Source organism: Salvelinus fontinalis, chromosome 35 (genome assembly GCF_029448725.1).
Source record: "Salvelinus fontinalis isolate EN_2023a chromosome 35, ASM2944872v1, whole genome shotgun sequence".
NCBI lineage: Eukaryota > Metazoa > Chordata > Actinopteri > Salmoniformes > Salmonidae > Salvelinus > Salvelinus fontinalis.
The window spans coordinates 7562465-7589076 of record NC_074699.1 but is presented as its reverse complement, the minus strand read 5'-3'; the positions used below and the strand labels follow the sequence as shown (position 1 = coordinate 7589076).

The 26612-nt window shown below is 40.3% G+C and overlaps 1 protein-coding gene across 5 annotated transcripts in view; it reads left to right on the top strand.

Moving 5' to 3' along the window:
- Positions 1-20703, top strand: part of syt14a (synaptotagmin XIVa) — a 157287-nt gene extending 136584 nt beyond the window's left edge. For 4 of the 5 annotated variants that reach the window (XM_055899165.1, XM_055899161.1, XM_055899163.1 and 1 more), the window contains one exon: positions 13396-13798. In XM_055899165.1, the coding sequence (XP_055755140.1) occupies positions 13396-13709 (314 nt within the window). In that variant the 3' untranslated portion in view covers positions 13710-13798. Of the gene's footprint in view, positions 1-13395 lie in introns of all 5 variants that reach the window. The other variant, XM_055899162.1, reaches the window with a different exon arrangement.
- The last annotated feature ends 5909 nt before the right edge of the window (positions 20704-26612 follow it).

The window sequence follows — 26612 nt, the reverse complement described above, 5'->3', positions numbered from 1 at the left end:
ATGATTGAGTAGGGGGCTCCTGAGTGGCGCAGTGGTCTAAGGCACTGCATCTCAGTGCTAGAGGCATCACTACAGACCCCGGTTCAATTCCAGGCTGTATCACAACCGGCGGTGATTGGGAGTCTCATAGGGCGGTTCACAATTGGCTCAGCATCATCCGGGTTTGGCCGGGGTAAATAATGAATTTGTTCTTAACTGACATAACTGGTTAAATAAAATAATGTTTCTTTAAACCCACAGCTACAGAGAGTTCTGATTGGTTCTAGGTATAGCAGTTGATTGGTTCCAAGGTTAGCAGTTTCGCAAATTTGCCTGAGCAGATAGTGTTGAAATATACTTTTTATGATGAAAATGTGCAAGAATTGAAGGTGCCAACACATTTTTGTCATCATAAGAATGCTTTACTGTCATATACAAGAACTCTGCTCCTCCCTCAACAGGGATCGATTAACTTCACGGTTTCGGCTTCGGCCCACCATCTATTGGATTTCTTCACATTTTATTGTGTTACAAAGTAGGATTAAAATGTATTTAATTGTATGTTTGGGGAAGAAAAATTCGATTTATATTTATATATACACTGCTCAAAAAAATAAAGGGAACACTAAAATAACACATCCTAGATCCTAACTATTCTTATTAAATACATTTTTCTTTACATAGTTGAATGTGCTGACAACAAAATCACACAAAAATGATCAATGGAAATCAAATGTATCAACCCATGGAGGTCTGGATTTGGAGTCACACTCAAAATTAAAGTGGAAAACCACACTACAGGCTGATCCAACTTTGATGTAATGTCCTTAAAACAAGTCAAAATGAGGCTCAGTAGTGTGTGTGGCCTCCACGTGCCTGTATGACCTCCCTACAACACCTGGGCATGCTCCTGATGAGGTAGAGGATGGTCTCCTGAGGGATCTCCTCCCAGACCGGGACTAAAGCATCCGCCAACTCCTGGACAGTCTGTGGTGGTGGATGGAGCGAGACATGATGTCCCAGATGTGCTCAATTGGATTCAGGTCTGGGGAACGGGCGGGCCAGTCCATAGCATCAATGCCTTCCTCTTTCAGGAACTGCTGACACACTCCAGCCACATGAGGTCTAGCATTGTCTTGCATTAGGAGGAACCCAGGGCCAACCGCACCAGCATATGGTCTCACAAGGGGTCTGAGGATCTCATCTCGGTAACTAATGGCAGTCAGGCTACCTCTGGCGAGCCCATGGAGGGCTGTGCGGCCCCCCAAAGAAATGCCACCCCACACCATGACTGACCCACCGCCAAACCGGTCATGCTGGAGGATGTTGCAGGCAGCAGAACGTTCTCCACGGCGTCTCCAGACTGTCACGTCTGTCACATGTGCTCAGTGTGAACCTGCTTTCATCTGTGAAGAGCACAGGGTGCCAGTGGCGAATTTGCCAATCTTGGTGTTCTCTGACAAATGCCAAATGTCCTGCACGGTGTTGGGCTGTAAGCACAATCCCCACCTGTCGACGTCGGGCCCTCATCCACCCTCATGGAGTCTGTTTCTGACCGTTTGAGCAGACACATGCACATTTGTGGCCTGCTGGAGGTCATTTTGCAGGGCTCTGGCAGTGCTCCTTCTGCTCCTTCTTGCACAAAGGCGGAGGTAGTGGTCCTGCTGCTGGGTTGTTGCCCTCCTACGGCCTCCTCCACGTCTCCTGATGTACTGGCCTGTCTCCTGGTAGCGCCTCCATGCTCTGGACACTACGCTGACAGACACAGCAAACCTTCTTGACACAGCTCGCATTGATGTGCCATCCTGGATGAGCTGCACTACCTGAGCCACTTGTGTGGGTTGTAGACTCCGTCTCATGCTACCACTAGAGTGAAAGCACCGCCAGCATTCAAAAGTGACCAAAACATCAGCCAGGAAGCATAGGAACTGAGAAGTGGTCTGTGGTCACCACCTGCAGAACCACTCCTTTATTGGGGGTGTCTTGCTAATTGCCTATAATCTCCACCTGTTGTCTATTCCATTTACATAACAGCATGTGAAATTTATTGTCAAACAGTGTTGCTTCCTAAGAGGACATTTTGATTTCACAGAAGTGTGATTGACTTGGAGTTACATTGTGTTGTTTAAGTGTTCCCTTTATTTTTTTGAGCAGTGTATATACAGTTGAAGTCGGAAGTTTACAAACACTTAGGTTGTAGTCATTAAAACTTGTTTTTCAACCACTCAACAAATGTATTGTTAATAAACTATAGATTTGGCAAGTCGGTTAGGACATCTACTTTGTGCTTGACAGATTTTTTCACTGTATCACAATTCCAGTGTGTCAGAAGCTTACTTGGAAAATTCCAGAAAATGATGTCATGGCTTTAGAAGCTTCTGATAGGCTAATTGACATAATTTGAGTCAATTGGAGGCGTACCTGTGGATGTATTTCAAGGCCCACCTTCAAACTCAGTGCCTTTTTGCTTGACATCATGGGGAAATCAAAAGAATTCAGTCAAGACCTCAGAAAAAATTGGAGACCTCCACAAGTCTGGTTCATCCTTTGGAGCAATTTCCAAATACCTGAAGGTACCACGTTTATCTGTACAAACAATAGTACGCAAGTATAAACACGGGACCACGCAGCCGTCATACCGCTCAGGAAGGAGATGTGTTCTGTCTGCTAAAGATGAACGTACTTTGGTGCGAAAAGTGCAAATCCTTCCCAGAACAACAGCAAAGGATCTTGTGAAGATGCTGGAGAAAACAGGTACAAAAGTATCTATATCCACAGTAAAACGAGTCCTATGTCGACATAACCTGAAAGGCCGCTCAGCAAGGAAGAAGACACTGCTCCAAAACCGCTATAAAAAAGCCAGACTACTGTTTGCAACTGCATATTAGACAAATATCGTACTTTTTGGAGAAATGTCCTCTGGTCTGATGAAACAAAAATAGAACTGTTTTGGCCATAATGACCATCGTTATGTTTGGAGGAAAAAGGGGGACGCTTGCCAGCCGAAGAACACCATCCCAACCGTGAAGCACGGGGGTGGCAGTATCATGTTGTGGGGGTGCTTTGCTGCAGGAGAGACTGGTGCACTTCCCAAAATAAATGGCATCATGAGTGAGGAAAATGATGTGGATATATTGAAGCAACAGTCAGGAAGTTAAAGCTTGGTCGCAAATGTGTCTTCCAAATGGACAATGACCCCAAGCATACTTCCAAAGTTGTGGCAAAATGGCTTAAGGACAACAAAATCAAGGTACTGGATTGGCCATCACAAAGCCCTGACCTCAATCCTATAGAAAATTTGTGGGCAGAACTGAAAAAGCGTGTGCGAGCAAGGAGGCCTACACACCTGACTCAGTTACACCAGCTCTGTCAGGAGGAATGGGCCAAAATTCACCCAACGTATTGTGGGAAGCTTGTGGTAGGCTACCCGAAACATTTGACCCAAGTTTAACAATTTAAAGGCAATGCTACCAAATACTAATTGACTGTATGTAAACTTCTGACCCACTGGGAATGTGATGAAAGAAATAAAAGCTGAAATAAATAATTCTCTCTACTATTATTCTGACATTTCACATTCTTCAAATAACGTGGTGATCTTAACTGTCCTAACACAGGGGATTTTTACAAGGATTAAATGTCAGGAATTGTGAAAAACTGAGTTTAAATTGATTTGGCTAATGTGTATGTAAACTTCCGACTTCAACTGTATATATATATATAATGAAATAACTAAAATATTGTCATTGCATAAGTATTCAGCTCCCTGAGTCAATACATGTTAGAAACACCTTTGGCATTGATTACAGCTGTGAGTCCTCTTGGATAAGTCTATAGGACATTTGCACACCTAGATTGTAAAATATAATTTAAAAAACTATTCAAGCTCTGTCAAGATGTTGGGGATCATGGCTAGACGGCAATGCTCAAGTCTTGCGACAGATTTTCAAGGAGATTTAAGTCAAGACTTACTTTTCCACTCGGGAACATTTACAGTGTCCTTGGTAAGCAACTCCAGTGTAGATTTGGCCTTGTGTTGTAGGTTATTGTCCTGCTGAAAGGTTCCTCTAGTATATTGACTGTGCTTAGCTCCATTACGTTCATTTTTATCCTAATAACTCCCCCAGTGTTTTCCCATGTCAAGCGTACCCATATCGTGATGCATGCTTGAAAATAAGGAGGCAGCTATTCAGTGATGTGTTTTGTTGGATTCGCCACAAACATAAGGCTTTGCATTTAGGCCAAAAAGTGTATTCCTTTGCTGTGTTTTTATGCAATATTACTTTAATGCCTTGTTGCATACAAGATGCATGTTTTGGAATATGTTTTTTCTGTATATTTGTATTCTTCTTTTCACTCTCATTTAGGTCATTATTGTGGAGTCACTAGAAGGTTATTGATCCATCCTCAGTTTTCTCCCGTTACAGCCATTGAATTCTGTAGCTGTTTTCAAATCACCAATGGCCTCATGGTGACATCCCTGAGCAGTTTAATTCCTGTTCTGAAGATCTGTTCAGAAGGACACTGTATATTTTATGTGTCTGGGTGGTTTAATACATAATCCACATCATAATTATTAACTTGACCATGATTAAAGAGATATTCATTGTCTAATTTTGTTATTGTTACCCATCTACCAATCACTGCCTTTCTTTATGAGGCTTTCAAAAAGCTCCCTTGTCTTTGTAGTTAAATATGTGCTTGGTATTAAATACCTGACTGAGGGACCTTACAGATGTATGTATGGGGACATGTCAACCCCTATTATTTCACACATAGTGAGTCCTTATAACTTATTATGTAATTTTGTTAAGCCAAACTTTACTCCTGAACTAGGCTTGCCTAGACAAAGGGGCTGAATACATATGCAACAACTATTTTCGCTTTTGTATAAAAAATAGATGTATATACAGTACCAGTCAAAAGTTTGGAAACACCTAGTCATTCCAGAGATTTTCTTTATTTTTACTATGTTCTACATTGTAGAATAGTAGTGAAGACATATAACACATACAGAAACATGTAGTAACCAAGAAAGTGTTAAACAAATAAAAAATATTTGAGATTATTCAAAGTAGCCACCCTTTGCTTTGATGACAGCTTTGCACACTCTTGGCAATCTCTCAACCAGCTTCATGAGGTAGTCACCTGTAATGCATTTCAATTAACAGGTGGGCCTACAATTGTGGAATTTCTTTCCTTAATGCCTTTGAGCCAGTCAGTTGTGTTGTGACAAGGTAAGGGTGGTATACAGAAGATAGCCCTATTTGGTAAAAGCCCTGGTCCATATTATGGCAAGAACAAAGAGAAACAAAAGTCCATCATTACTTTAAGACATAAAGGTCAGTCAAGCCGCAAAATTTCAAGAAGTTTCTTCAAGTGCAGTCGCAAAACCATCAAGTGCTATGACGTAACTGGCTCTCATGAGGACCACCATAGGAAAGAAAGTCCAGAGTTACCTCTACTGCAGAGGACAAGTTCATTAGAATTACCATCCTCAGAAATTGCAGCCCAAATAAATAAAAGTAACAGACACATCTCAACATCAACTGTTCAGAGGAGACTGCGTGAATCAGGCCTTCATGGTCGAATTGCCGCAAAGAAACCACCACTAAAGGACACCAATAAGAAGAAGAGACTTGCTTGGGCCAAGAAACACGAGCAATGGACATTAGACCGGTGGAAATCTGTCCTTTGGTCTGATGAGTCCAAATTTGAGATTTTTGGTTCCAACCACCGTCTTTGTGAGACGCAGAGTAGGTGAACGGATTATCTACGCAAGTGTAGTTTCCACAGTGAAGCATGGAGGAGGAGGTGTGATGGTGTGGGGGTGCTTTGCTGGTGACACCGTCTGGGATTTATTTCGAATTCAAGGCACACTTAGCCAGCATGACTACCACAGAATTCTGCAGTGATACGTCATCCCATCTGGTTTGTGCTTTGTGGAACTATCATTTGTTTTTCAACAGGACAATGACCCAACACACCTCCAGGCTGTGTAAGGGCTATTTGACCAAGAAGAAGAGTGATGGAGTGCTGCATCAGATGACCTGTCCTCCACAATCACCCGACCTCAACCCAATTGAGATGATTTGGGATAAGTTGGACCGCAGAGTGAAGGAAAACCATCCAACAAGTGCTCAGCATATGTGGGAACTCCTTCAAGATTGTTGGAAAAGCATTCCAGGTGAAGCTGGTTGAGAGAATGTCAAGAGTGTGCAAAGCTGTCATCAAGGCAAAGGGTGGCTACTTTGAAGAATCTCAAATATACACAAATATTTTAATTTGTTTAACACTTTTTTAGTTACTACATGATTCCATATGTGTTATTTCATAGTTTTGATGTCTTCACTATTATTCTACAATGTAGAAAATACTAAAAATAAAGAAAAACCCTTGAATGAGTAGGTGTCAACTTTTGACTGGTACTGTACATACATAAATGAATTTTTGCACACAAAAAAAACAGAAATACCTTATTTACATAAGTATTCAGACCCTTTACTCTGAGACTCGAAATTGAGCTCAGGTGCATCCTGTTTGCATTAATCATCTTTGAGATGATTCCGAAATGCACATACCTGTCTATATAAGGTCCACAGCTGACAGTGCATGTCAGAGCCATAACCAAGGGAATTGTCCTTAGAGCACCGAGACAGGATTGTGTCAAGGCACAGATCTGGGGAAGGGTAGCAAGACATTTCTGAAACAATGAAGGTCCCCAAGAAGACAGTGGCCTCCATCATTCTTAAATGGAAGAAGTTTGGAACCACCAAGACTCTACCTAGATCTGGCCCCTAGCCAAACTGAGCAATCGGGGGAGAAGGGCCTTGGTCAGGGAGGTGACCAAGAACCCTATTGTCACTCTGACAGAGCTCCAGAGTTCCTCTGTAGAGATGGTAGAACCTTCCAATAGGAAAACCATCCCTGCAGCACTCCACCAATCAGGACTTTATGGTAGAGTGGCCAGACTGAAGCCACTCCTCAGTAAAAGGCACATGACAGCGCGCTTTGAGTTTGCCAAAAAGGCACCTAAAGGACTCAGACCATGAGAAACAAGATTCTCTGGTTTGATGAAACCAAGATTGAAGTCTTTGCCCTGAATGCCAAGTGTCACGTCTGGAGGAAACCTGGCACCATCCCTAATGTGTTTTTCAGCGGCAGGGACTGGGAGACTGGTCAGGATTGAGGAAAAGATGAACGGAGTAAATTACAGAGAGATTCTTGATGGAAAACCTGCTCCAGAGCCCTCAAGACCTCAGACTGGGGTGAAGGTTCATCTTCCAACAGGACAACGACCATAAGCACACAGCCAAGACAACGCAGCAGTGGCTTCGGGACAAATCTGACTGTCCTTGAGTGACCTGATCGAACATCTCTGGAGAGACCTGAAAATAGCTGTGCAGTGACGCTCCCCATCCAACCTGACAGAGTTTGAGAGGATCTGCAGTGAAGAATGGGGAAAACTCCCCAAATACAGGTGTGCCAAGCTTGTAGTTTCATATCCAAGAAGACTCTTGGCTATAATCGCTGTCAAAGGTGCTTCAACAAAGTACTGATTAAAGTGTCTGAATACTTACATAAATATAAAAACCTGTTTTTGCTTTGTCATTGGGGTATTGTGTGTAGATTGATGAAGAATAAAGCAATATAATCCATAATCCATAAGGCTGTAACGCAACACAATGTGGAAAAAGTAAAGGGGTATGAATACTTTCCGATTGCGATGTACGTCTGTTCTATGAAACTAAATAAATACTGCTCTCTGACGCACAAAACTTCTTTGCTTGATTCATGATAGTGTGGTTAAACAAAGCAAGGAAAGTGAACTTCAAAACATTATGTCGTTTTTATTGGAATTTGCAGCTGTAGGTAAGTAATGAATCTGCTAGATTTAGTGCACTAATGAGTAGTACATGGTTTATAGGGACCTATATTAAATATCTTATGAATTATCTTATGAATCAGTATTCAATATTTTAAACGTTGTTTATAAATGTGTGAATAACTACGTTACTAACATTTACAAATGTGGGAGTAATGATTCATAAATGAGGAATAAACGATTTACTAATCCATTATAAATGCTTTATTACGTGGAGTTATTATAAAGTGCTACCGAACATTGCTAATTCAAAGCTTTGAACAGTATATGTATCAGTGTGTGTGTGTGTGTGTGTGTGTCTTTTTCACGTACTCCCCATTCCTGATTATTCTCATGTATGTATTTCCCTGTCCAGCCCTGAGCCTTGCTCCCTGCTTTTTTTCATTGTATGTGGGGTTGTGGGAATCATGATAGCTTGCTTCTCCATATTAGGAGTAATTCAGGACAACGTTTTGCTTTTGGTGACTTGTGTGGTATCATAATGGGATATGCTAGTGGGTGCTGGTGCCATTCAACAACCAATGCAGTCTTTTGGCACATTTTCTACAGTGAGGTCCGGAGTTATTGACACCCTTGATAAAGATGAGCCATAATCACAGTATAAAATTCATATTTAAAGTACAGAGCTATATTGTATGCTCCAAAAATTGGGAAATTATATTATTTTATACTAATGTTTAAATAAGATTTTATTGTAAGATAAGACACTTCGACATTAATGTGGATGCTACCATGCTTACAGATAATACTGAATTAACTGTAAATAATGATGAGTATGGGTCGAAGATCATACCCCCAAGACATCCTAACCACTCACCATTACCAATAACAGAGGAGGTTAACATGTCTTGGGGGTATTTTTTAATAAAAAAAATTATTTCACCTTTATTTAACCGGTTAGGCTAGTTGAGAACAAGTTCTCATTTACAACTGCGACCTGGCCAAGATAAAGCATAGCAGTGTGACACAGACAACAACACAGAGTTACACATGGAATAAACAATAAACAAGCCAATAACACAATAAACAAGTCAATGACACAGTAGAAAAAAAGAAAGTCAATATACAGTGTGTGCAAATGGCATGAGGAGGTAGGCAATAAATAGGCCATAGGAGTGAATAATTACAATTTAGCAGATTAGCACTGGAGTGATAAATGAGCATGTGCAAGTAGAGATACTGGTGTGCAAAAGAGTAGAAAAGTATATAAAAACAATATGGGGATGAGGTAGGTAGATTGGGTGGGCTATTTACAGATGGACTATGTACAGCTGCAGCGATCGGTTAGCTGCTCAGATAAATGATGTTTAAAGTTGGTGAGGGAAATAAAAGTCTCCAACTTCAGTCATTTTTGCAATTCGTTCCAGTCACTGGCAGCAGAGAACAGGAAGGAATGGCGGCCAAATTAGGTGTTGGCTTTGGGGATGATCAGTGAGATATACCTGCTGGAACATGTGCTATTGGTTGGTGTTGTTATTGTGACCAGTGAACTGAGATAAGGCGGAGCTTAATTAGCATAGACTTATAGATGACCTGGAGCCAGTGGGTCTGGCGACGAATATGTAGCGAGGGCCAGCCGACTAGAGCATACAGGTCGCAGTGGTGGGTGGTATAAGGTGATTTGGTAACAAAACGGATGGCACTGTGATAGACTGCATCCAGTTTGCTGAGTTTGGAAGCTATTTTGTAGATGACATCGCCGAAGTCGAGGATCGGTAGGATAGTCAGTTTTACTAGGGTAAGTTTGGCGGCGTGAGTGAAGGAGGCTTTGTTGTGAAATAGAAAGCCGATTCTAGATTTGATTTTGGATTGGAGATGTTTAATATGAGTCTGGAAGGAGAATTTACAGTCTAACCAGACACTTAGGTATTTATAGTTGTCCACATATTCTAGGTCGGAACCGTCCAGGGTGGTGATGCTAGTCGGGCGGGCAGCTGCGGGCAGCGAACGGTTGAAAAGCATGCATTTGGTTTTACTAGCGTTTAAGAGCAGTTGGAGGCCACGGAAGGAGTGTTGTATGGTATTGAAGCTCGTTTGGAGGTTAGTTAGCACAGTGTCCAAAGAAGGGCCAGATGTATACAGAATGGTGTCGTCTGCGTAGAGGTGGATCAGAGACTCACCAGCAGCAAGAGCGACATCATTGATATATACAGAGAAAAGAGTCGGCCCGAGAATTGAAACCTGTGGTACCCCCATAGAGACTGCCAGAGGTCCGGACAACATGGACAACCTCCGATTTGACACACTGAACTCTATCTGCAAAGTAGTTGGTGAACCAGGCGAGGCAATCATTAGAAAAACCAAGGCTATTCAGTCTGCCGATAAGAATAAGGTGATTGACAGAGTCGAAAGCCTTGGCAGGGTCGATGAAGACGGCTGCACAGTACTGTCTTTTATCGATGGCGGTTATGATATCGTTCAGTACCTTGAGCGTGGCTGAGGTGCACCCGTGACCGGTATGATCTTTGACCCTCTGTAAATATCTCACTCATCATTATTCACGATTCATTCAGGATTATTCGTAAACAGGGTAGCAGCCACATTAATGTAGAAGTGTCTTATCTTATTTCCAATAAAAGTGATTCCAAGATGACACAATACATTATTTACATGTTTTGTAATTTAGCAGACGATCTTAACCAGAGTGACTTACAACAATGACCGCATACATTTTCATACTTTTTTTTGTACGATTATTATTATTGTTATCGTATTATTTACCATTCATATCTATTGGGCACAAAATAATCTGAAACACAACCACAACAAACTGCAATGCATCCAACAAAGTTTGTAGTCACAAGCTTGATGTAGTCTAGGAAAATTGGACCAAATGCTAAGCTTTTGACTACTTATTTGTAATAATTTTTAGGGGGGTCAATAATTTAGCCCCCGACCTTTTTTGAGAAAAAAAGTATTACTTGTTAAATAAATCTGTGTCTCTTAGCAATTGTATTAGTATAAAATGATATATACTGAACAAAAACCTGAACGCAACACGCTACAATTTCAAAGATTTTCCTGAGTTACAGTTCATATTTGGAAATCAGTCAATTCAAATACATTTATTAGGCCTTTATCTATGGATTTTACATGACTGGGATACAGATACGCAGCTGTTAGTCAAAGATACCTTAAAAAAAGGTATGGGCATGGATCAGAACACCAGTCAGTATCTGGTGTGACCACCATTTGCCTCATGCAGCATGGCATTTGCATAGAGTTGATCAGGCTGTTGATTGTGGCCTGTGAAATGTTGTCCCACTCGTCTTCAATGGCTGTGTGAAGTTGCTGGATATTGACGGGAACTGAAACACGCTGTCGTACATGTCGAACCAGAGTATCCCAAACATGCTCAATGGATGACATGTCTGGTGAATAGGCAGGCCATGGAACTAGGACATTTCCGTTTCCAGGAATTGTGTACAGATCCTTGCGGCATGTGGCGGTGCATTATCATGCTGAAACATGAGGTGATGGCAGTGGATGAATGGCGCGGTATCTGTGCATTCAAATTGCCATCGATAAAATGCAATTGTGTTCGTTGTCCATAACTTATGCCTGCCCATACCATAACCCCACCACCACCATGGAACACTCTGTTCAAAATGTTGACATCAGCAAATTGATCGCCAACATGACACTATACATGTGATCTGCAGTTGTGAGGCCTGTTGGGCATACTGCCAAATTATCTAAAATGATGTTGGAGGCGGTTTAGGGTAGAGAAATGAACAGAAAATTCACTGGCAACAGCTCTGGTGGACATTCCTGCAGTCAGCGCGCCAATTGCACACTCCCTCAGAACTGTGACATTGTGTTGTGACAAAACTGCACATTTTAGAGTGGCCTTTCATTGTCCTTTTATTTAAGATGGCACCTCTAATGATCATGCTGTTTAAGCAGGTTCTTGATATGTCACACCTGTCAGGTGGATGGATTATCTTGGCAATGGAGAAATGCTCACTAACAGGGATGTACACAAATTTGTGCTCAACATTTGAGAGAAATAAGCTTTTTGTGCCTATGGAACATTTCTGGGATCTTTTATTTCAGCTATTGAAACATGGGACCAACACATTACTTGGTGCATTTATATTATTGTACATTGTAATTTCCCAATTTTTTGTAGCATACAATATAGCTCAGTATTTGAACTATTTATTTTATACAGTCATTATTGCTTATCTTTATCAAAGGTGTCAATTTGGGTAGCCACTGTACTTCATAACAATTGTCTATCTCTCCATACAATTTAGTTTTATTATAGTATTGTAACGTTATATTTTACAATATGTTACGAACAGCCATTTTAATTCAGGAGATTTGCGTAAATGTTTTCCCAGTGAAGTTAAAGCTTCTCAAAATCTTTTGACAATAAAACAGTAAAACACCTCATCAGTCAACCAAAAGTAATTGTAATTGCTCTATTACATTCATTTATTGCTACAGTATATCGCTCTTCGCGTGGGAATTTATTTGTGCGGTCAGCAGGTGTTCTGGGGAGTTTTGTCTTCTGAATATTGACTAAATTCAGATGTGATTGACTTTACAGAAATAGTAACATCTGGCTACACTGACAAAACTAAAAGCTGTGAAGTCAGAATCAGGCCATGAATTATGCTTTTGAATTTGTATGCAAAGTTGTGAGTGCGCAGATAGTTGAGGATGGAAATGGCACATTAATCAGCTGTCACCAACCCTCTCATTCATTGACAATGGTAGAAGAACTTCTCCACCACGACTGGCCTCTTAAGACACCAACAGTTCTACAGTTTAAGCCATTCTACAGCAAGCTAAAATAAAATGAAGTCTATTTTGGTAGTGTCAAAGAGCTCAAGAGATCCCCTGAATTCAAGGCAAAGAGCTACAGTATAGGCCTTCAAAAGCAGATGGCACTGATCGTTATAAAAGCCCTGTCAATTCATGCCTTACCCACTCATTCACAGCAGTAGAAATATGGAACATTATGGGAAATGGTTATGGCCAAAGGCAAAACATGATCAAGGCCTTTGTGATTGCTATGCTTGCCGCTGTTTCTTCCAATTTGGTTTGCAGCCTTGGATGTCGTCAGTTGTTGTCTCAGGGTTTTTTTTGCCTGTAGATAAAATACGAAATAAAGTAAGTGATGAATATTCACTTTCTAATAGTTGGAGTTGAATCCCTACATTGTTTTTCTGGGAGGTAATTGAATAAGGAATGATCTAGGAATAACTTTAGTGATATGATTTAATACATTTTTTATGCTTCCGCAATTGCTTTGCCATGGGGTATGTTCAGTTTTGCATGTTGCCGTGCTGTATCTTATCCATTTATTGTATTATTTATGTCACCCCCCCCCCCCATTTTTCATATTTTGTCACCCCTCAAGAAATCTAACTCATTAATTTGAATAAAAAATTATGTAATGCTAGCATTTCCTAAAATGAACACAATTGTTATTTTTGGACTATAAGCTGGATCTCAGTATTTGAGATATATAATTGTTTTCTTTCTAATCCTCAATCATTCTCCCCATTTCTTCCTCTCAGATACATATGTCAAGCTGACCTTATTGAACTCAATGGGCCAGGAGATGTCCAAGTGTAAGACGTCGATCTGTCACGGCCAGCCCAACCCTACATACAAGGAGACGTTTGTCTTCCAGGTTGCCCTCTTCCAGCTGTCAGACGTGACGCTCATCCTCTCCGTGTACAACAAGCGCAGCATGAAGCGCAGGGAGATGATCGGTTGGATCTCGCTAGGCCTCAACAGCTCTGGAGAGGAGGAACTCACTCACTGGACCCAGATGAAAGAGTCCAGAGGGCAGCAGGTCTGCCGGTGGCACAGTCTGTTGGAATCATAGACCGACAGAATACAGGAGGAAGCAAAGGTGGCCGAGAAGAAGGAAGAGAGGGAATGGGGAACAGGGGCAGGGTTAAGCCCATAGGTGTCTCTGCTCAGGTGAAACATTCTTTATGTGGACTGGGTTGATGGGTTGGGCATGGTAGGTGGTGTTATGTGGTCTAGGCTATGGCAAATGACTTGACAGTGTTACTTAATATGCCAGATTTCTTTCAATCGTCTTTGATTAGGATGAACACTTGTCAAAGCTGATACGAAATTCCCTGCAGGGTCCTAGCATCTTGTCATGGTTGCAGCACATTTACAATTTGACACACTTGGGACACATTGGGTGACATTTTTACAGTGCAAAATCTGTGCTGTAATTGAAAGAGACCATGTTACTTCAAGTACTTACTGCTCCATCTATTGTTTCCACATGTATTTGGGAAGCAAAGATAGATACAGTATGTATTCGCATATCTGCACTGTTTAATGCTAAACCTGGGTGATTCATCGATTCTCTCACGTAGTTGTACAATGAGAGGAATATGAATATATTCTGTTTTGACAATAGCAGTGCTCTTTCGTACTTACAGTGCATTCGGAAAGTATTCAGACCCATTGACTTTTTTCACATTTTGTTACATTACAACCTTATTCTAAAATGTATTACATTTATAAAAAAAATCCTCATCAATCTATATAAAATATTCCATAATGACAAAGCAAAAACAGGTTTTTAGAAATATTTGCAAATGTATTAAAAATTAAAAACAGAAATAACTACAACTTGATTGGAGTCCTCCTGTGGTAAATTCAATTGATTGGACATGATTTGGAAAGGCACACACCTGTCTATATAGGTCTCACAGTTGACAGTGCATGTCAGAGCAAAAAAAAAGCCATAAGGTCCAAGGAATTGTCCATAGAGTTCCGAGACAGGATTGTGTCGAGGCACAGATCTGGGAAAGGCTACCAAAAAATGTCTGCTGCATTGAAGGTTCCCAAGAACACAGTGGCATCCATCGTTCTTAAAAGGAAGAAGTTTGGAACCACCAAGACACTTCCTAGAGTTGGCCGCCCAGCCAAACTAAGCAATTGGTCAGGGAGGTGACCAAGAACCCGATGGTCACTCTGACAGAGCTCCAAAGTTCCTCTGTGGAGATGGGAGAACCTTCCAGAAGGACAACCATCTCTGCAGTACTCCACCAATCAGGCCTTTATGGTAGAGTGGCCAGACGGAAGCCACTCCTCAGTAAAAAGGCACAATGGAGTTTGCCAAAAGACACCTAAAGACTCTCAGATCATGAGAAACAAGATTATTTGGTCTGATGAAACAAAGACTGAACTCTTTGGCTTGAATGCCAAGCTGCACGTCTGGAGGAAACCTGGCACCATCCATAAGGTGAAGCGTGGTGGAGGCAGCATCATGCTGTGGGGATGTTTTTCCAGTGGCAGTGAGTGGGAGACTAGTCAGGATCGAGGGAAAGATGAACAGAGCAAAGTACAGAGAGATCCTTGATGAAAACCTGCCCCAGAGCACTCAGGACCTCAGACTGGGGTGAATGTTCACCTTCCAACAGGACAACAACCCAAAGCACACAGCCAAGAAAACGCAGGAGTGGCTTCAAGTCTCTGAATGTCCTTGAGTGGCCCAGCCACTCAGGAGTCTGGACTTGAACCAGATCAAACATCTCTGGAGAGATCTGAAAATAACAGTGCAGCGTCACTCCCCATCCACCCTGACAGAGCATGAGAGGATCTGCACAGAATAATTGGAGAAACTCCCCAAATACAGGTGTGCCAAGTTTTAGTGTCACACCCAAGAAGACTCTAAGCTGCTTTCGATGCCAAAGGTGCTTCAACAAATTACTGAGTCTAAATACTTATGTAAATGTGATATTTCAGTTTTGTATTTTTTATACATTTGCAAACATTTCGAAAGACCTCTTTTTGCTTTGTCATTATGGGGTATTGCGTGTAGACAGTAAAAACATCAATTGAATCAATTTTAGAGTAAGGCTGTAACGTAACAAAATGTGTAAAAAGTCTAGTGGTCTGAAAACGTTCCCGAATGCACTGTAAAAAGGGAATAGTGTGTTTTGAGTTGTGAGCTTGCATTCTGACATCAAGAACAGATCTTGAATTGTGATGGCATTTGCAACCATGAAAACCCTTTAAAATTGCAAATAGTTGCACATCATACATGTTTTTTTATATTTCATCAAATATCAAATATATCAAATATATATCATCAAATATCATCAAATATAATGCAAGTCCTTTATATTGCAGAACTTTATGTTTATGCATTGTTTATAGTACATAGGGCAAGCAAATTGGCTTCTCCCAGCAGTGACCTGGTAGAGTTGTAGTGTCATGTTGTGGGGATTTACAGATAGCGATCAATTATTACTCTAGAAAGTACACAAAATTATTTAACATATTGTATAGATATTTAAAAACAAGGAGGTTATTAAAATACCTTTATTATTATGAATAACAAATACGGTCTGTCCCTAAGGTTATGCTATTGGTGTTATTCCTTGAAAATCGATCATTACAAAGATATACAAGGACTTTGAGCATTCCCTGCTAATCACAACCTTCTAGTATGTCTAAATACAAAGTGCCATTGGTGTTACTCAATTCAAATGAAAGTAACTTACATTGTAAGCTAAATTTAATCATATCACTTTACTAAATTGTCCCAATGTATTCATAATTAGTCAATATTATTTAAAGTAATTAAGCTGCCAAATTAGTTGATCTAGAATGTGAAGATGTACCAGAATGCATAAAAAATGAAGTATATTTTCTTTCACAATGCCATGCCCAAATGCCACCAGAATTCATGAATGGCCCAGATACAGAGAACTAGTTTGTCTAGTTTCAAGTTTTAATGTCACATGCAAGTTCTAACCCCAACAATGCAGTAATCAATAACAATGTAATACAAAAAATAACAAGCACACGAGTAAAATAACAAATAAGAAGAACACGATAAAGCAACATGCAGGATATTGTCGGGAACTGGAACATGCTGTTTGTCATGTCGATTTAGAGCATCCCAAACATGCTCAATGTCTGGTGAGTATGCAAGCCATGAAAGAACTGGGACATTTTCAGCTCCCAGGAATTGTGTACAGATCCTTGTGACATGGGGTGTTGCGTTATCATGCTGAAACATGATGGCGTGATGGTGGCAAATGAATGGCACAACAATGGGCCCCTGGATCTCGAAAACGGTATCTCTGTACATTCAAATTGCCATCGATAAAATTCAATTGTGTTCGTTGTCCGTAGGTTATGCCTGGTCATACCATAACCCCACCGCCACCATGGAACACTCTGTTCACAACATTGATATCAGCAAGCCGCTAGCAGACATGGCGCCATACACATGGTCTGCGGTTGTGAAGCCGGTTTGACATACTACCAAATTCTCTAAAACAACGTTTCAGGTGGCATATGGTAGAGAAATGAACATCAAATTCTCTGGCAACTGCTCTGGTGGATATTCCTGCACTCAGCATGCCAATTGCAAACTCCCTCAAAATTGAGACACTTATGGCATTGTGTTGTGTGACAAAACTGCATATTTTAAAGTGGCCTTTTATTTCCCTATGTAATGATCGTGCTGTTTAATCAGCTTCTTGATATGCCACACCTGTCAGGTGGATGGATTATCTTGGCAAAGGATAAATGCTTACTAACAGGGATGTAAACAAATGTGTGCACACAATTTGAGCGAAATAAGCTTTTTGTGTGTATTTAACGTTTCTGCGATCTTTGATTTGAGCTCATGAAACGTGGGACCAACTATACACAGGTTCACTTTGAGTCAAGACCAACATACAGCTGGCTAATTCTCTGCAAGTGTGGCAACTTGTTTAGAAAAACTGCATGATGTCTGATGATTTTTGACTAGCGCTTGCCTAGTCCCTTTTCCAGAGTGAAATATCTGATCCAAATATGCCTATATAAACATGTTTATAAATAGGATAACAGACTAAAACCGGTACAGATACAACAGCCAACATAATGAGAGGCGAGATTAGAAAAACTAGCCCGTTTTAAAATGTTGTGTTGTAGAACAGCAGACTAAAGATGGGGCATTCAGGTAAAAAAATACAAGAGACCGTTAACGGTTAAGACCGTTTCCACGGTAACGTTCCCTCTTTACAATGACGTAAAAAAAGTATGAAACAAAATTGCCATTTGTTGTAGCAAGGTGCTGTAACAAACGAGTATCATGATATACATGACCAGAAACAGGGCCCACTTTGAGACTAGGCAAACTGATTGCAGCAAAATAGCTAGCTAGCTGTCTGCTTGGCTAACTAGCTAGCTGCTTGGCTAAACACATAACTTCAGCACACTGTTCTCTGATTGGCTAAAAAGACCCGTCTCATCTCAAGTCTTTAGCCACGGTTTGACATGTTGAACCTTGGAAACTCCAGAAGTCGACTTGAGATGTTCTAAAACTAGACTGCTCAGATCAAGAAAACATTGCTTTAAAACAGCATAAAACCGTCTCGTCTAAGCTGTTGTACCTGTACCGGGCTTAACAATGGTAAAATAGGAAACTGTCTTGATGAGTGAATGGTCTAAGCCAGGGCTCTCCAACCCTGTTCCTGGAGAACTACCCTCTTGTAGGTTTTCAATCCAACCCCAGTTGTAACTAACCTGATTCAGATTATCAACCAGTTAGTTATTAGAATCAGGGTTGGAGCGAAAACCTGCAGAACCTTGCGCTAAGCTAAGTGACTGTACTCTCGCATACCAATCTGACTGGTTGGTCTAAACTTTTAAGCATTGCTTGTTCCTCACAATGACATTACTGGCCTAATGTCAGTGGGGAGTTAGAGTTAGAAAGGTGGGATGTTTTGATCCAGATTTAATTGCACATGTCCTAATTGGAAGTGCTTGGAGAATAGCACTCCTGATGTGTGTTGTCACATAACCAAGAAAGTGACGCCGTGAGTGCACAATACTAGTAGGAGATATTTGAGCTTCTACTTGTATAACAATAGCAAACTGGAGTTGTGAAGAATTGATGGTGGTCAATCAAGCAGGTGCAAGTAACACACGTGCCCTTCACCTAAGCAAGTTCTTCACAAAACCGAGTGAATTCGGAGCCTTCGTTTAACGATGACGGACAGGGATCTTCCGCAGCCTTATCGAATGATACGTGTCACTCGGTTCTTTGTGCCTGCATTCAGGTCGCTTCAACGTTCAGCTGCGTTGCGTGACGGATTGTACTGAACGACATGTTTCCCTAGAATGGCGTGCACTGTTCTTCAACAGTTTTCGAGGTACGTTTGCTCCCGTTTGGTGGGTGTGGCGAGGTGTGGTCCGATCACTATGGGTGTGACCAGTGCCAGGCACAGCTGTCTAAGTCACTGCGTCGCAGTGTTGAGGCGCCATTACACCCTGTGGGTTGATCCCAGGCTGTGTCACAGCCAGGCCGTGACCGGGAGACCCATAGTGCCCGCACAATTGGCTCAGCGTCGTCTGGGTTAGGGGAGGCTTTGGCCAGAGGGATTTCTTTAGCTCATTGCACTCTTGCAACTCCTTGTTGCGGGCTTTGCGCCTGCAAGCTGACTTCGGTTGTCAGTTGAGCAATGTTTCCTCCAACACATAGGTGAGGCTGGCTTACTGGTTAAGACAGCAGTGTTTTAAGAAGCAGCGCTTGGCGGGTCATGTTTCGGAGTATGCATGACTCGACCTTCACCTCTACCGAGCTCGTTGAGGAGTTGCAGCGATGAGACAAGATCGTAACTACCAGTTGGATATCATGAAAAATGGGGTCAAATTACAATTTAAATAAAAATATGGGTGTGACCATTTGATATCACAAACCTATATACAGTAATCACCCTCTGGGCCACCATAATCTCAACGCTTTTCAACTGGTTGTTCAGTACCGTTTCAGTTGAATTCAACATTGCACACCGTTGTCTGTCTAATATAGCATTGTCGCTCATCTGTTATTTATCTTTTCCCTGACCCCTGGTGCTGTGGTGGCACAACAAGAATCCCATTCACTTGCCGTACACTCTAGGTTTCTCCTTTCTCCTAAAGCGCACAGTTGTTTACTACTTCTGACAAATATAAAAGCATTGGATTGGTGGAGACATGGGCTAGTGGGAGTTTCCACCATATGTCTTATACGAGTCATTTCCTTTCAAATCATTGAAGGGAAGTGAACGAGTGCACACTTTGGGAGGAGAGATAATTGGGCCATAGCTCTTGTTCTACCCGTTATTGATCCCCCTGTTAGTGTAGGATCCATTCAAAGGCCAATGGAGTCCAGTGAGCTTTCTTGTAGGGGTAAAGGACAAATGGAGCACATACACAACTCTCACGCAACGTTACAGTGCCAAAATTTGCAAAAAGCATATAACTCAAAGGAAAAGTAAAACTTAGTAAAGGAGACAAAAGAAACTACCGGTCACTCCGGACAGAATTAAATCATTGTGCATTACATTTCAAAGTGCACAACTAGTATGGCTGGTACGTGGTTGTTTTTTTTTTCTGTGGAGTATCACAAATCCTCTATATGTTCCACTACTTAACTGTTCTATTTGACTATAGCAAAGATACTTCTCACTTCTTGATTGTTACATCCTGTATACAATAAATGTAAAAAATTAAAATTAAAAAAAAGATCTATTTTTGTATTGATAGTGGGAAATAGCTCGGTGAGAAGTTGTTTTTAGTCACATACGTTGTTCAAACAATTTAGTTGATTTATTTCTTTATATATGGATAAATAATTTAAACAGTTGAACAGTAGAGCAAAGCAACACACTTTTCTTGTTGTCAAAATAAGATGCGGTAGGGAATTGAATAATACAAATAAAAAACGAAACGTATGGGGGGGGGGGGAATGTTGTCGCTAACTGTGATGTTGTCTCTAAGTGCTGTTGTCAGCATTACTTAGAGTAGCAATGTGTATTTCTTGTACAGTTCTATAGCTTGTAACCCCTATCGCCCCCCCCCCCCCCCCCCAAAAAAAAGGATAAAGAAAGGAAAATATGTCAAGTCAACTTTCACAAGAAGTCCCACAGTACGCCAGCACATTAAATCTCTCTCTCTCGTTGTCTTGGTCTGATCAAAGCGAAGCTATTCAATCAGAGGTGTAGGCTTCTTGTCCAGAATAAGACAAAAGAGAGGGAACGTGTCAATCATCCAGTGGCGGTCTCTCAAGACGTCAATATTTCTTATGAGGTAACACCCCAATCCTATTGCCATTTTTAACACATTATATGTACACACTTGCACAGTTACTACTGGTATTTGCCTATTTACTGTGTGTAAACAGTGTCCTGATAAATGTAGGATTTGATCAAATTTCGGTAATGCAGTTCAAGAAGGCTTTTACTTCGATTAGTAAAAAAAATATACCAGCACTGAAATCCCATGGCACATTTTGTTATTACAATGTACCCTTGCATGAGAAACATCGATGATACACATTTCAAACCTTTCATGTACATTTTGTAATTGTTAGACAAGTTCAAGTGTCAGCAAATTTTGTGAGACACTGACAGACATTTCGAATGATAACACCATTGACCTAAATGTTTTGTTACCAAAGAAACAGCTACTAAGAAGACATCTGCTTGTGTCATGTTATGACGGAATTCACAGATTTTCACCAGCATTTACAACAGATAAATCTGAATTAGCCTGCGGGGTCTTACACTCAACAACCCGCCTGTGTGTAACGCAATGCGAATGCATTTATAGGTATTTAAAGTATACATGCTGCCATAGGGAGCCATAAACTGTGATAAAAGCGTATATAACGTTTTTAGAATGCAGAATGTAATTCTTTCTGAATATATTGATGGCCTATGTTTTTATAAAAGGTGTTATGAATGCTTATTGTCTTATAATTCACTTTGGAATTTGGGCATAATGCAGCATGGAGTGATATACTCTAAGTCACTATAAACAATTAATAATGCATTCTGCAGTGGTGTAAAATACTCAAGTAAAAATACTTTAAACTACTACTTTAAGTAGTTTTTTGGGGTATCTGTACTTTACTTGATATATTTTTGACAACTATTACTTTTACTTCACTACATTCCTAAAGAAAATTATGTACTTTTTACTTCATACATTTCGCCTGACACCCAAAAGTACTCATTACATTTAGAAATCTTAGCAGGACAGAAAATTGTCAAATTCACACATTTATCAAGAGAACATCCCTGGTTATCCCTACTGCCTCTGATCTGGCTGACTCACTAAACACAAATGCTTTGTTTTTAAATGATGTTTGAGTGTTGGAGTGTGACCCTGGCTATCCGTAAATAAATAAAAACAAGACAATTGTGCCGTCTGGTTTGCTTAATATAAGGAATTATATTATTCGTACTTTTACTTTTGATACTTAAGTATATTTTAGCAACTACATTTACTTTTGATACTTAAGTATATTTAAAACCAAACACTTTTAGACTTTTACTCAAGTAGTGTTTTACAGGGTGACTTTCACTTTTACTTGACTAATTTTCTATTAAGGTATCTTTACTTTTACGCACGTATGATAAATGAGTACCTTTTCCACCACTGGCATTATGCACTGGTGGTGCATAGAAAGTGCCACAGCCGGCAGTTGATAGCACAAAGGACACAGCACAGTGACTCTGTATAATAGTGTGTCTGGAAAACATTTAGGTTTGGCACCCTTTTTTGTAAATCTTTCACACTACCATGGCTTGAAACGTAACATGTTTACAAGTATGTTATATGCTTTGCATTATTATTATTTTGTCAATTAGTTGATTTACATAGTAGTTTTATTCAGTTTTTGATTTGTTTTCTTGCTTTTTAAAAACTGCCTATACCACCGATTCGATCGGCTCTATACATTTCTCTCTTGGGAATTACTACGACTTTGTGTCACTGTGCGTAAATGTACTTCTGTACTTACCTGTGTACTAGAGACCAGATTTGATTTGTAAGAATGTATTTTATGATTATTATTGATTAAAAAAGGATTTCTATGGCATCAAACACAACTACTTTGTGTCTTACTGTTTCATGTTGTATATCCTTTCAGTCCATTCTTAGAACATTAACCAGGACATTAGTAGGCAGGGCAAACCCATTTTGGTGACTTCTGGTATATCATCAAAATAAATAAAGCGCGGCATGTTTTTGGACTTATTTCAGCAGTTTTTACCTGATTAAAGTACAATACCATTGGAAATGAATGTTGAAAGTTCCATTTATATTCCTAAAACGTAAGTTGAAAATGATGCTGTCGCTGCTTCCTGTTGATAAGACATTTTGATAAATAGCAAGATGGGAGAGATTGAGGTTGCACGTCCTGGTAAAACTAAGCGAAAAAACACACCGAATCTGGGAATACATCACTGGTTAGAGGACCATTTGTAGAGGACAGCGAGCTACATGTTGAAGTGTTGTATTTGGATTAACCCTGTGGCGCTAGGCTAGGCTATTCTAGTCAGCGTTTCTGGTGACAATGATCCCGGATCCGGGATGGGTGGTCCGTCGCCAACGCAGTAAGTATAATGCAACACTTTATTTGTTAATGACTTCCATCGATATCCCGCTGAAATCAATAGAACAGGGGCAAACGTTTGGGGTGTAGCGCTGTTTAAACTACCACAATTCAAAGGCCACAAGGTAACTCGGAATAAACTAGACATGGTTGGTTAGATGAGAACTTGTAGAATGCTTACATCTATATTTTGGATTGGCAGATGTTGATTTCGGGAGGCTTTTCTCAAGGAAAACGGGGGAAAAAAACCTTTTTCTGTGAACTTCAACGAATTACCACCCGCCATAGGATATCGCTGTTGACAATGGTAGGCTGCTATTTAAGTAAAAACAAAACAGAGATATTGATCCATATTAAGCTATTTATCTTGTGTCATTGTGTTGACTATAAACATTTATACTAACATTACAAATCTGAGGTAAAAAAGGATGTGTAATTCTGCCCAATTCTATGTGGTCAAACATCAGCTTGTGTAATGTAAAACATATACTGTCCACATCATGAAAAGTAGCATCATATATGTAACAGTACTCTTCTTGCGTTGTGTACAATCAATCATCGACACGAACTCCAACTTGTAGCACCAGTCATGGAGCTTTATTCTGATAGAAACAGCAGAAGATTGCACGTTGTGCAATGCACGGCTCACCATCCAACTCTGCACTCACGCACGCTGGTTTGGTGCTTGTTCACTGGGACATGTAGTTACCAAAATAATACAACAATTACAATATACAATATAATATTTTGAACAATGTACCTGATAGAATAACATTTACAAACAAATGTATATAAATTGTACATTTAAATCATCACTGTGGAGTATAAAAATCTCTTTTGACGTACAGTGCTTTGCAACCAACAACTTACCGCTGGTTTGGTGCTTGTTCACTGGGACGATTTTAACTGAAACATCCTCCCTCGTAAGCAAGCTACGCAAACCAGCCAATAAGATGAAATGATGAGTAGGTGAAGGCAAGAAAAAACTAACACTAAAAACCCATTGGCTCAACAATAAAGTGGCAAGGGGAATCACCAATATAACCCTGTTACATAAACATTCATTAGACATGGCAACAATAATTCAATATCTTAATTTAGGATGAAGGAAACAGACTCAATAATCACATATATTTCTCACTAGTTTAACCATTTAGAGATATCTTATGCAGCAGCCCATTCATTCAACTTCCCCTACATTAGATACAATATCATATTGTAATGACCTGACTACATCATAAAAGAACAATTGTCCAGACAGAGGTTTGAGTTTACGAATTGACGGTTTATTAACCCAACTTCACACAGGCTACTGTTTGGCCGTAGCCCACGCCAAATAAATGAAAGATAACCCACAAGCCAACCGTGACCTTCTCTTGTGAAGGCCAGACGTAAGAGAGAGAACAAAGGCTAAACCTGGTCTTAACCTGTCTAGCCCCGGGGTGCCGCTCGCGGCACACCCCCCCCCACTGAAAAGGCAGAGCCGCGAAATTAAAAAAATAGATTTTTTTAAAATATTTAACTTTCACACATTAAAGTCCAATACAGCTAATGAAAGACACAGATCTTGTGAATCCAGCCAACATGTCCGATTTTTAAAATGTTTTACAGGGAAGACACAATATGTAAAGATGTAAATCTATTAGCTAAAAACATTAGCATAATCCACCATCTTTTCTTTGTCCACCAACACCAGTAGCTATCACCAATTCGGCTAAACTAAGATATTGATAGCCACTAACCAAGAAAAAAGCTCATCAGATGACAGTCTGATAACATATTTATGGTATAGGATAGGTTTTGTTAGAAAAATGTGCATATTTCAGGTAGATGCCATAGTTTACAATTGCACCCACCGTCACAAATGGACTAGAATAAATACAATGAGCAACGTGTTAACCTAACTACTAATCATCAAACATTTCGTAAAAATACACAGCATACACTAATCGAAAGACACAGATCCTGTGAATACAGACAATATTTCAGATTTTCTAAGTGTCTTACAGCGAAAACACAATAAATCGTTATATTAGCATAGCACATGTGCAAACATTACACCAGCATTGATTCTAGCCAAAGAGAGCGATAATGTAAACATCGCCAAAATATATAAATTTTTTCACTAACCTTCTCAGAATTCTTCAGATGACACTCCTGTAACATCACATTACAACATACATATACAGTTTGTTCGAAAATGTGCATATTTAGCCACCAAAATCATGGTTAGACAATGAGAAAAGTAGCCCAGCTGGTCAGAAAATGTCCTGCGCCACATTAGACAGTGATCTAGTCGTATACATAAATACTCATAAACGTGACTAAAAAATATAGGGTGGACAGCGATTGATAGACAATTTAATTCTTAATACAATCGCGGATTTACATTTTTTAAATTATCCTTACTTTTCAATACAGTTTGCGCCAAGCGAAGCTACGTCAGAAAAGATGGCGTCCTAAGCCATTAACATTTTTTGACAGAAACACGATTTATCATAATAAATTGTTCCTACTTTGAGCTGTTCTTCCATCAGAATCTTGGTCAAAGAATCCTTTCTTGGGTCTAATCGTCTTTTGGTCGAAAGCTGTCCTCTTGCCATGTAGAAATGCACATTGCGTTCGGCATGAACTGGAACGGTGCCCAGAGATTCACAGCGTCTCAGAAATAAATGTCCCAAAATCGCACTAAACGGATATAAATTGCTATAAAACGCTTTAAATTAACTACCTTATGATGTTTTTAACTCCTGTAACGAGTAGAAACATGACCTGAAAAATATAACTGGCTACACTAATGCTTGGAAAAACAGTAGGTCGGTGTCCTCCGCTCGCCTGACGCACCTAGAAAAGAGTTCCTACCTACAGGTTTTTTTTATTTATAGTGGCTGTGATTGGGCAATCGATACCATTCAAAGTGTCATCACGTAAAGGCATCCAGGGGAAGACGTAAGCAGTGTCCGTATACTCATAGCAATAACAATGGCCTTAAAACTGACTCCAGAACAGGGGCCAAAATGTGTGAAATCTGACTCCATGTCAGGGAAATTGCTGTAGAATGAGTTCTGTTCCACTCAGAGACAAAATTTCAACGGCTATAGAAACTATAGACTGTTTTCTATCCAATAATAATAATAATATGCATATTGTACGATCAAGAATTTTGTAGGAAGCCGTTTCAAAAATTACACGATTTCCATAAATAGTGACAACAGCACCCCCTAGCCTTAACAGGTTTTAACTTCCAATGCTCCATCCCCCTGCCCAACCCCCCTCCACGCCACTCCGCCAACCGCCAGGATGCCCGGCATCAGAACATTCCAGGCATTCCCGTGATTGGCAGATAGCAGGTTGATTGGCATGTCGGACCCCGCG